Raw genomic sequence first — 12,155 nt, 5'->3', positions numbered from 1 at the left:
ACAAATCTCCTGCTTACGAGCATCTCTGGAAAGACATCTCAAATATGGCTTTTACTGGATTCATCTGCAAACCAGCATTATATTATACCAGGATTGTTACGAGATGGCACTTGCACAGACCCTCATAAACTAACATGCTGGTTTGTAATAACTTTTTCCTTTTATTCGGGGGGGAAGGAATGAATGAGTTATGCAAAAAATTCCCTGTAAGGATCTGGGGAGCTTTAGACCAGAAAAAAACCCATCAGTGGCTGATTTTTAATACTGACACATTGCCATACCAGTGAAAATTTAGATGCGTGTCTGGGAACACACATGTAAAGATGAACAACAAAGCCTGGAAATCTCCCTTGCCCTTCTAGCCTGAATACAGGCAATACCCTGGCCAGGCAGGCTCTGCCCCTTTGCAGGGCTGGGTCAGGCCAAGCATTTGCACACCACTGTTCACAAGAACAATTCAATTCTGATGGCACTCACTCAGATGTAATCCAGCCTAAAACATCAAGACAAGATCACTGCAGACTAATTTGACTCAAATGTTGAGATTCAAAAAAAAAAATTAAGAATCAAGCCCAACATGGAAACAGTAAAAATTGGAAGCAAGCAAGAAATGCATATATTTGATGAAGCAACTTCATGTCAGCTGGTGACACGGGCTTTGTCAGCCCCTCTGCTGTGGATGAGCTTTCCCCTGGGTGAAGGACCCCACAGCGGGGCTGGTCTGCACATGGGAGGATGGGTGGTCCCTGAGCCTCTCACCAGAGGCTTTCCAACACACCCCCAAAGCTTCTCTCCCTGCCCACCCTTTGGGGTGAGGCTCTGTGCAAGCCTGGCAGCTGATAGCCTTGTGGCTGTTGTCTCCTGCCCAGAGGTGCTAAGCTTGTGCTTGGTCAATGTCCCCAGTTCCTGAGTTTTATCTTACCTTCACTGTGGAACAGTCCAGGGCCTCACTCCAAAGGCCTATTCAGGATATGGTGGTATTATGTGCAGCCATTGTAATACACTTCTAAATATCCTTCAAGAAAATGTTTCAGTCTAAAATTAGAATATTTCAGTCTCTGACACATGGTGAGAAGGAAAGGAATCTTCCAGATGGGTTGAGGTTTCAGAAAATGTCTTTATTCACAATCCTACTCTATAATCCTTGTCTACAATCCTATTCTACAATCCTACTCTGCAGTCCTACTCTACAGTCCTAGTCTAAAATCATACACTGGTTGGTGGAGGAAATAGTCCAGATGTGCTTATCACAGTTTCTTCTCCACCATCCTCTTCTTCAAAGAAACAATCAGTGGCACCAGGCAGGAAGTAGGCTCGACTGATGCCACAAATGGATGCTGCCCAGCAGAAAAAAACCAAAAATTAACAACAAACAACAAAAAACAATGAACCGTGACTTTCCAAGCTCAGTGCTTTACAGGCTCAATCAGGATTCCTCTGGTTCATAGAAAGATGAAGATGTGGGGAGGTGGAGGGCTCATCTCGTGCCTTGGACTTGAGTGGAGGAGGAGCCCATCCCTGGCACACTGTTTCACCTGCAGCCCCTTCACATTTTACCTGCAGGAGCTCCTTGGCAGTCCAGCGCCGAGCCTCATCTGTCTGCAGGCAGCAGCTCAGGAAGTCCTGCAGCAAAGGAGAGAAGAGGTCGGGCTGCTGCAGCTTTGGTCTCCCTCCGGTGGCTATCAGGAGCTGAGGCTGCACAAAAAGGAAACGCGAGGCTCCACCTGCTTCTTTCACATCTGTAACTGCTCTCCCCGATGCCCTTGTTTAACCTCCATTCTGCAGTGGCAGTTTCTGCCCTGGCAGAGAGGCAGAGATGACTTTCCTACACCACCAAAACACCCAAACCCAAAAGGAGCCACAGATTTTCCAACATTCAAGGGATCCTGCCTTGGCAGGTGATTTCATTGACTGACCTCTTGCAAAAGCAAGTGTGTTTCCCTGAGGATTCACACCAGCTGAACAGGCTTTTTGGAAGGGGGACTTTGCTATATTATCTAACACTACTATTTCCAAGGGTAATTACATGAAAGGCATCTCTGAGTGCTTCTTGGTCCCTTAAGCACAGTGGCCATAAAATAAAGCTCATCAAGCTTTTTATCCTGTACTTGGTTAAAAAAGGAAATAGATAGCAGAACTGCTTGGAGATTGCTTTGCTGATTGTCCTTTCCCTTCCCCTTTCCCTTTCCTTTTCCCTTTCCCTTTCCCTTTCCCTTTCCCTTTCCCCTTCTGTTTTTTTTCTTGTTCTTTTTTCATTTTTTCTTACTTTTACTATAAAATTGAGACTAGGATTATCCAACCTCCAATGTGAAGGATATTTGTCATGTATTTAAACATTTCACTGAAAAAAGCCCTTCCTTCAGAAACAGAGCTCCAACAGGGCTCCAAAAGCAAATCAGAAATAGCAGGCATAGCTGGAGCTCAAAGTTGCTGAACTGGCTTCCTGCCACTTCCCTTCTGGTGCAACCAAAACTACAGCAGATGTGCTGAACTATGGGGACATTTTACAAGGGGACCATGGTGGAAGGGGTGCCAGCAGATGGCAATGGGATTTTGTCCAGTGGCACACACAACATGGCACAGGTGAGAAAGACAGCGGCATCAGGAAGTCTTTGCACCTTACCCACACAGCAGTTTCATTCCAGTAGGGAACTTCTCCTTCCACCATTTCAATGCCCACAATTCCAAAAGACCATATATCCAGTTTAGGGCCATATTGTTGACCTGTCAGGACTTCAGGTGCCATCCACCCAGAAGTGCTGGCCACTGAGTCCTGTCTTCTCTGCTCAGGGCTGAGCTGAGCTAAGAGGCCAAAATCAGCTGTGGAGAAAACAACACACCAGGAAAGCCAGCTCAAATTAGCAAACCAGGCAAAAGAATTCCCCACTCTCACTCTGAGAATGTGCTGTTGATGAATGTCCTGGAGAACTGTCAGTGGGGATTTAGCCAAGGGAGTAGGGAAATGTCCACTTCCAAAAATAACCTAGGTTTTTAAATGCTGCTCACAGCAGTGGCCTTTATTCCCCTGAAGGTTTAGATTCTATCTCCCTCCCTCTGGAAAAGACACACACAGACCAATGCCACTCTTGACTGCTTGTGGCTCCTTATCATACCTCTGTGCACATTGCAACTGTGCCTTCAGCTCAGAGCAGGGGCCCCTGCACTGCTACCAGCACCATTTTTGGGGAGCTGGCAGTCACTCATAGCAGCCCAAAACCCCACATCCCTGGAATGCTGCCTCTGACCAAGAATATACTGACCCAGCTTGACAGAGCCATCGCTTCTGAGAAGGATGTTGCGGCTCTTCACATTTTGATGGATCACGCACATTTTGTGAAGAAAATCCAGGCCTTGCAGGCACTGGGAAGGGAAACAGAAAGAGGAGGGCAAAAATTAGTGATGGGATTTTATCCCACAAGAAAGGAAATAACTCCAAATCACTTCCTTTCCACAGGAATAGGGAATCATGGCAGAACACTGTGCCATTGAGAGGAAGAGCATGCTGCTCCAACACTAGCAGAGCAGGACCTCTCTAAGGAAAGGCACGCCAGCTTTTGAAAGAGCAACAGCAACTGCTGTTGTAGACCGTCCCCTGCAGACCAGCCAGAATGCCTGCTCCTGCAGTGGATGTGCTCAGAATCCAACAGCACTTTGGGTGCACTATTATCCTCTTCAGCTGAGGACTGTGAGAAAAGAGTCTCTCTTTCCTCTTTGCCGTTTGTTTCAAATCCTGCCAGCAGCACCTTTGCTTTCCCAGGCAAGGAATGCAGTGCACACAGGCTGGAGGTAAACATTTAGAGAAGTTGGGTAGAGAACAGCAAATACAAAGAGACAGAGTGAGGATACAAGAGCAGGAGATAAGGGTACAGGAACAGAGTACAGTGAGTTCTGGGGCACTGGTAGACAATTGACTTGAGATGCTCTAGCTTCCCCATAGCATTCTAGCAACACAGAAACAAAGCTTGGCACATGAAATCTCTCCAGGTCTGAGCCCCACTTTCCCAGACAATCCTGCCCAAGGCCCTGGAAGCACAGGTGGGATCCCTGACCTGCTGACTGACAGCTGCCATCTCATCTTCAGACAGGAAGGTCCAGCTGATGACATTGCTCAGAGTGCCTCCATCCATGTACTCCATCACCAGCCAGAATTGCTTATCCACAAGGTAGCTGAAAGAAGGAAACAAGGGCATGGATATGAACATGCATGACTACGTTGCTGTTTGGAAAAGATATGGGTTGATTCTTTGTTTCTGGGTCTCTTTGTGATGAGAACAGAATAAAAGGAATAGACATTCCCTCTAGGCTGTGTAGTGTTTGCAGACTCTGCTGGCTCAAGGAAAACTACACATCTGGGTAAAAGAGATGTGTTAGATGACCAGCAAGGGAAAAATGCAGTTTAGTATCAGATCAAGAAGCTGTCACAATGGAAAAATGCAGTTTAGTATCAGATCAAGAAGCTGTCACACTGTGTGTTTCTGGAAAAGAGCACCTAGTGTCCCTGGCATGCACAGTAATGGAAAAGACGGAACACAATCCAAGGGAAATCCTTGTTAGTTTATCTGCATGTAAGAAGACACTTGAAACAACCAAGCCCCAAAACAATGGGGTGGCAGTGAATTTACAGGCTATTGATTTAGTAAGATACTGTTGATCCAGGTTTTGGAACAATTTTTAAATTACGTGGACCAGGGAAAACTCAATCAGACAAGATCCACTCTCTTCCCATCCATAGTGAGGGTGAGCAGAACAATAACAATTTACTAATAATAACAGCTGTCTTTTCTGCCAGGGACCAAAGCGGGTTTTTACCTTGTGTGTTTGCAGTGCGTAAACAAACAGTCATGGAACAAAAGCACAACAACTCACCAGTCTAAATATTTGACCAGGTTGGGATTCCTATTCTTCTTGATGACCCTAAGTTCATCAACTTTTAGTTCCCTCTTCCGCAGTTGGTGGAGATTAATTTTCTTTATGGCCACCTAAGATGACATTCACAATCAATAACTTCAGATGTTGGTGGCACGAGACCACAGTGCACGTGGAGTGAGTGATTTTGCAATGACACAGCCAAGCTGAGCCAAAGTGCCTTGTGATTAGACATTGGAGGAATTAGGAACTGACATTCCAGCAGCCCATTTCTCGGCTCCATTGGAGTCCAGTTTCAGGACATGAGGCCACTGACATTTTGTGTTGTCCACTTGGGAACAAAGATGGCTCTACTATCACCCACAAAGCTCTGACCACACTCTCTACTGCTCTGTCTAGGATTCAAAAGCAATCCTTGCTTGCTCCTCTGTTGATACATCCCGGGCTATAAGCAGGGCTTAGGGCTTTTAGGGACACCTTGCAGATCTCTGCCTACATGCAGTTCCCAAGTGCAGCACTGCAGGTGGCTAAGGAACTCCCAGTAACATTCAGATATATTTGCTGGCAGCCAGAAATGAGAATAGAGCTCTGAAGCTGTAGCCCCAAAGAGCAGTGAGATGCTCTAAGGCACCAGCTTTGTTTCAGCAGCTGAGAGCGAGTGAGCACGTCCTTCTCTGAAAGGAACCGCTGCCCTCCTTGCCTTCCTTCTGGCAGCTGAGAAGGACAAACACTGTCCCTAATGCAATTTGCAGGCTGGCACCAGTCTGGGCTTCTTGTGCCTTTGCAGCACAGCTCTACCCAAAGCTCCAGCCACAGCTCACACCAGAGGGGAAAGCTCTCAAGAGCTGCAGAGTCTGCAGGGGCTGTTGACAATTACCTCTTCTCCTGTGGTAGTGTCGAGTGCCCTACAAACCTCCCCAAATGTCCTAGAAACAAAACAAAGCAAAGAAAGGAGAAGCCGTTTAGATCGCTGAGTGAAAGCCAGCCCAGACAGGAGATCTGTGCTGGCAGTGCCTAAAACCTGCAGGATGCAGGAAGTGTCTGCCAGAAGGCAGCTGATGCATTTCCCTCTCAAGTGCATGGGCACTGGACCTGTTCCTGGAGTGATGGGCTTTACTGCCTCAGCTCAAAAAGAGAGCTGATTCTTTCATCTCAGGCTTCAGTTTCTAAACTGTACAGTTCTTATCCTGACCATGGAGTATTTCCTTCAACAAACTCTTGGAAAGAAATGTTCCTGAGAACTCTTATCTCACAGCTATCATAGTGGGCAGGTTGCTTTTTAAGGCAAGCAAGATTATTCTCCTTTCATTATTGTGGCTGTATGATGTGAAAATATTCAAAAATGCTAAGGCAATTAACACAGAGATGGCCCACACTTGATAGACAAGAAAGAAATCTTCCAGGTCCTGTTCCTTGCTGCTGGCAAGGCCTTGGAAGCATGGAGATCTCTTTGACAAGGAGTTCACAGCACGCTCACAAATTCTGGCTGGTACTGAGAAGTGGGACAATCTAACTCCAGTTTCTGAATATGTGTGCAGCTTGCCTGACTCCACAATTGATAGATATACTATCAGTAAACCCCCTGCCTCATTCTTGTGTAGAAGTAATTGCGGATGGACTCACCCACTGCCAATATTTTCCAGTTCAGTGTACTTCATCATGGGGTTTCCCATGTTCACTATTTTCCCTGAGAGAAACCAAAATGTAAGATACTCACTTTAAAGCAAAGATCTCTGCTTCCAGATGATAAGAAAGGCAGCCCCACTGTCTGGGTCTCTGAACCCTTTGTGCTTGGCTGGGGAACAACAACAACCAGGCAGACAGCTCTGCAGTACAGATGGCCAGCACAGAGAGGGATTTTTCTACAGCAGTTCATGTGGGGAGTCCTAAGTATCCCTGTGACACCAGACTGAGGAGGAACATTTGGTACAGCTATGCTGACACATGCACACAACACACTGTCCCTCAGACAAGAAATACACCAGACGTACTCAGTAGCTGCAAGTACTTCTCCTCTGCCTCCTCTTGCTGAGCAGCAGCTCTGTCAGTGCTGGTGATGAACACACTGCCCAGGCTCAACTTTTCAGGCTGGGGAACAAAGGCTCCTTCAGACAATGCTGCTGCTGCTGCTGCTTCAGGTTCAGTGACAGTGCCTGTGTAGATCTGAGACAAGTAATGAGTTTGTGTCAGAAAGTTGGCTGTCAGAGATGATCCTGAGATCCCTTTTCAAACGCAAAATTTTAGGAAGATGTTGTCAGCCACATGAAGGGCTCTTAAAAGGGATTATTTGGATGTCCCCTATTCAGACTGGATGGGTCCATATCAAAGGCCGCTTTTACTTGACTTCATGACCACATTCATGTTCCAAACTCATGGATTTTCTGAAGGATGTCTGCCACAATGACCATTCCACTTCCTCCCCAAGGATTCCTTTCTCCTTCCAAGGGCTGCTGACACACTTATTAAAATGCTCTACCTCCTCCCACTCAGTTCTCTTTCCCTGCACCATCTTCGGGACGTGCCCAACCTGCAGCATCTCTGATTGGGAAAGCTCCCGTGTCTCTCGTCGACCACGGGGCTTTTTGTTTCCAGTCATTTGCTGGAAGTCTTCACAGGCTGGCACATCAGAAGTGAACAATTCCACCTCAAGTTAAACAGAACAAAGCAGTCAGAGACTACAGGTTGTCCCTGTGAGCCAAGAGTCATTGACTGTGAGGAAAGGGAGAGAACAGATTTACTAGGGTTACAGACTGTTTGTTCCAATCCTCCATCTGGGTCACCATGCCCCTCTGTAAAAATACCTCAAGAAAAAAGGAATGCAGGAACAGCCCAGCAGGAATCCATTTGTATGAGTGCTAACATAAAGGCCAAAGGACTAGCCTCACTGTGCAGGGCAGCTTCAGAGGTTTGGCGCACCAGGAGAAGTCCTTCAGAGTGGCTGTGATGGACCCTACAGCAGGATGGCACTCAGAGGCATCACCCCACCCACTGCTACTCTACACTGGAAAGGCAAGAAGGGCAGAGACCAGCAGATGGGTGACTGCACTGGCTATTGATGTTCCACTCACTTGCTTTTGTACAGCCTGAAGCAGGGGATTATGTTTCTCTCTGATAAGTTTTATTTCTTCCCTCAGCCTCTTCTCTCTTGCCTTCATCCCAGCCTCAATTTCATGCAGCTCTGCATGCAGGTTGTCCTTGAGGTTCTGTAAAAAACAAGAGACATCTGTCACGAGTGGAGTGTCTTCCACTCTTGCACTCACCTGGTTTTGTTGATCGCCTGTCTGCTGATGGAGATTCATCTCCTCTTGGATGCTTCTCGTGTCTTCCTTGTGCCTTCCCCTTACTGCCATGATGGCAATCGGAGCTTCGGGCAGCTCTGATGGAGGCTCTGCCTTGATGTTCTGCACACACAAATGCAGAGCAAGTCACAGGGAGCTGCCACCAGGCTCAGCTTTTTCCTCTTTCAGCCTCAAAACCAAATTCATTCAGCCACTTCTTTCTGCTCCCCTACCCACCTCTGCTTCCATTGTAACCCTCCCGTGCTAGCGCTGATCTCTGCACATCACAAGGCCCTGTGCTTTCAGTGTCTGTGGCACTCCTGGCCTCCTCGGTCCCAAGAGCTCTGTTTTATGCCTCTGCTCCTCTCCTTCATTCTGGCACCTGGGGAGCCAGGCTTACCTGGCCATTCTCCTGTACCTCTTCCACCTGCTGCCTGAGCTGCACCTCCTGCTCCTGGGCTGGGAACAGCTCTCCCTGAGTCTGCTGTGGCACCTCTGATAAAGCACTCTGCTCGTGCTATTCCTCTAGAAGGACCTGCACAGAAAGCAAGACAAGAAGGCTTTCAATATCCCATACAACATTTGTGGGCCAGGTCTCAAAGACTGATGGCTTCACACGTTCCCAAAGCACTGTGCTGCTGCTGCTGCTCTCCTGGCTCGTTCTCTGCCCATGGGGAGGCACAGATTCCAAAGTGACACTGGCAGTACAATCAGGGTCCATCTGGGACTGAAGCTCCAACAGCCTCTCAGGCAGCTGACAGGGAAGGTGTGGCATTTCTCAAGGGTCTGCTGAGGGCCTCCCTCCACTTCTGCCGTTTCCATTTTGTCTTTCCATCGTGACTGACACTCATCCCTCTCTCACAGCTCCATCCTGCCCACTGTGGGCTCACTCCTTGTGAGAGACACTTCTGGAGTTCACGTTCTCTTCAGACCTGCCCCACCATTCCTGCCTTTCTGACATCTACACTCTTGTCACAAAATCCTGCTCATTCAATAGATGAGGATGCATGCACAGCTCCTCTGATGAAGGTCAGACAGCCTGTACAGCCCCCTCAGTATCTGGAGGAAGGCCAAGGTGTTTATTCTTCCTCTTTGTCAACTGAGAATTCAGACCAGCTCTAAGAGAGACCCTCTTAAGGCCCCATCAACAAATGAACTTTCACATCCTTAGGGATGCCAAGGATGAAAATCATGTGGCATGTAATGCATGTATGACCAGATTCACCAAACACCACCTAAAACATGGAATTGTTCCACGTCACTAGGAAGGGGAGAAATGCAAAGAATGAACTGGGGGCTTCAGGGCAGAAGAGGCTGGAGGAGGACTGCAACTCTGAGGGGAAAGAACAACCATTTCTGGAGGGGAAACATCTCAGCCTGCTCAGGATCTGTTGATAGAACACGTCTCTCCTCTTCTTCTGAAGGGATTCTTTGGGTGAGCTTTGCACCTCCAGCTGCCTCTGCCCAGAGCCAGGAAGAGTCAGTTATGGAACAGTTACATAGATAGACGGATAGATAAATAGATCTCGTGTAATTTGTCTTACTGTATTTTCTATTATGACACACCATAGCACGTGGCTGCCAGCGCCCCCATCAGCAGCAGGAATCCTGAACTTGCTCTCCTGTTGCTTCATTAAACCACATCCCTGGGGAATCTGGAGCATGTAGGTCCTTATGGAATGAGATTACACCCAGACTACTGCTCTGGGAACTGAACTCCTTGTGCATCAGTGCTTGGGCAAGTTCTTCTCTTCCTCACAACCACACTGACAATGCTCAAGTGGCTGTAATCAGAAATGAAGCCCAGTCCCTCCCAGCTCCTCTGATCTCTGAGCACCAGCCAGAATGCAAGGGACTTGATTTCCTGTCTAATGCCCAAATACAATCCTGACTGAATTATTTGACAATTGCTGAACCACAAGGCTGCCAAAAGGTAAGGGTTCTGTTAACACAAGAGTGATCTGCTGGCTGGCCTGGCATCAGAGCAGCTCTTTCTGCACCAACGTCCCTGCCCCAAACTACATCCTCTCGTGCAGGAGAATGTTGTGATAAAGCGCCTTTGCTAGCCAGAGGAAGAAACTAAACAGATCTTCTCCTCCTAGCAAATCAACAACCCAACAAAACAAACCATCAAAGTGACACCTAGTCCAGTGTCTAAAGCATCTGGGTGCAGTGAGGGGATTCTTGTCATGGAAGTGGTCCTTGTGAGGAGCACTGTCATGCAGGCATTTATGGAAGTGTGCCTGGAAGGACTCTCATGAGCCTCCCTTTCCCCAGGCTAAAGCTCCCTCAAGCACCTCCTCACTGGGTTTGTGCTCCCACCTCTCCCCAGCTCCCTTGCCCTTCTCTGGGCTCGCTCCAGCCCCTCAATGTCTTTCTGTTTCAGAAGGGCCCAGAACTGGACACAGCACTCGAGCTGTGGCCGCAGCAGTGCCCAGCACAGGGCACAGCTCACTGCCCTGCTCCTGCAGCCCAACTATTGCTGACACTGGCCACGATGGCCTTGGCTTTCTTGGCCACCTGGGCACACGCTGCCTCATGTTCAGCTGCTGTTGACTGCAACCCCTGGGTCCTTTTGAACAAGTTGCATGTTTGTCTTAAGATACAGCATCGGGAATTCCAAGATGTCTTTCCTGTATTTATCAACACAAGACAGCAGTCAAGGACTTGCAGCTTCACCTAAACTCCAGACTCCAATGGAGTTTTCACATCTGCAGACTACACCACAAAATGTATCAACAGAAACTTGCCCTTTCTGGTTTGTGCCTCAGAAGAAGGGTTCAGAATTATGCCCTGGGTTTCTTTTGCCACAAGGGACAAGAATGTCCCCCACAGCTTCACGAACAGCACAATCATCTCTTTGCAGCTTATCAAAAGCCAAAAGACAGGTGGGCAAAACCAGTCTTCGGATGTGAAGAATTCCTCAAGGAAATGGCAGAGGAATTCCACAAGCTCCAAACACAGCATTTCAGAAAGGGAAAACAAACAAAGCCCTGTGATCTGCAGTGCTACCACATGTGCCCTTTGGCCATAGCACTGCAGAAGCCAAGTGTGCTGGTTTTACCCTGGGGGAAGGGCACACTAGGAAGTTTTATCTGCATGAGAATTTCCTCTGTGGATTGATGGGACCACTTGGAGGCTGGTTTAGATGTTGACAGCCTGAGAAACCAATTGGAAAAGTCGGTTTGCTCCGTGAATCCCATTTGAAGCAAGTAAACCCCGGGAAAGCTCCCTTGCATTGCCGGCCTTTCACAAGGTAACACTGACCTGGCCCGGGCCCGCTTCCAATGCGGCCAGGGCCAGGCGGGAGCGGGCTCCGGAGGCTGCTGGTCCTCGTTTTAACCAGGGGTCCCAGCGGCCAAGGGGAGGAGAGCCCATTGCTGGGATTCTCGCCTTTTCCCGGCGTGGCCGTGCTCGGCGGGGCCCTGCCCAGCCGCCCTCACGGCCTGGGGGGAGGCAGCTGGGCCCGGTTTGGGAGAGCCCCCCACGGCTTTGTGTGCTGGGCAGGGCAGAGGGAGAACCCCCGGCCCGCGGCTGGAACTGAATGCAGTCAGTGCGGGAAGAAAGCCATGGAGCCAAAGGCTTGTCACCCATTTCTCCTCTGACTGGACTAGGTAGTTTTCATCCTGCCCCTCCAGTGTGGCCTGGGCGGCCTGAGATCCTGACACAGCTCCAGCATGGCCTGGCCCAACTCCTGCAACTTCCGTGTGAGATTTTAATTTTTTTTCGTAATGCTCAGATATCACTTACAGACTTTTGTCTTTCCTTGAGTGAGAGGGAGAAGAACAGAAAGGATACACTAAATTCAGTGAAATAAAAGCCAAGTCTCTAAATGGAAGGAGAATGACGAAATGACATGAAAGTTGTCTGAAATATCTTTTTGCAAGTTGTAGGCATGGACTGTATTCACAAATAAAATTCCTTTAAACTATGGAAAAAAAGAAAGACATGGGAGGTGGAGCAAGGTGTAAAGTGTTTGAAGAATCCTTTGCCCTGAGGAAAAGGAGGGGA

General features: G+C 48.3%; 1 protein-coding gene across 1 annotated transcript in view; it reads right to left on the bottom strand.

Annotated features, from left to right (window-relative positions):
• Positions 1-1,247: 1,247 nt before the first annotated feature.
• Positions 1,248-12,155, bottom strand: part of LOC134056894 (serine/threonine-protein kinase pak-1-like) — a 17,371-nt gene continuing 6,463 nt past the window's right edge. The window contains 8 exon segments of the mRNA XM_062513850.1: positions 1,248-1,337; positions 1,558-1,695; positions 2,624-2,820; positions 3,261-3,360; positions 4,050-4,167; positions 4,867-4,979; positions 7,935-8,267; positions 8,545-8,679. Coding sequence (XP_062369834.1) covers positions 1,248-1,337; positions 1,558-1,695; positions 2,624-2,820; positions 3,261-3,360; positions 4,050-4,167; positions 4,867-4,979; positions 7,935-8,267; positions 8,545-8,679 — 1,224 coding nt within the window.

This window comes from Cinclus cinclus, chromosome Z (genome assembly GCF_963662255.1).
Source record: "Cinclus cinclus chromosome Z, bCinCin1.1, whole genome shotgun sequence".
Lineage (NCBI taxonomy): Eukaryota > Metazoa > Chordata > Aves > Passeriformes > Cinclidae > Cinclus > Cinclus cinclus.
Note: the sequence above shows the minus strand (reverse complement) of the source record. Positions and strands in the feature narration are given on the sequence as shown.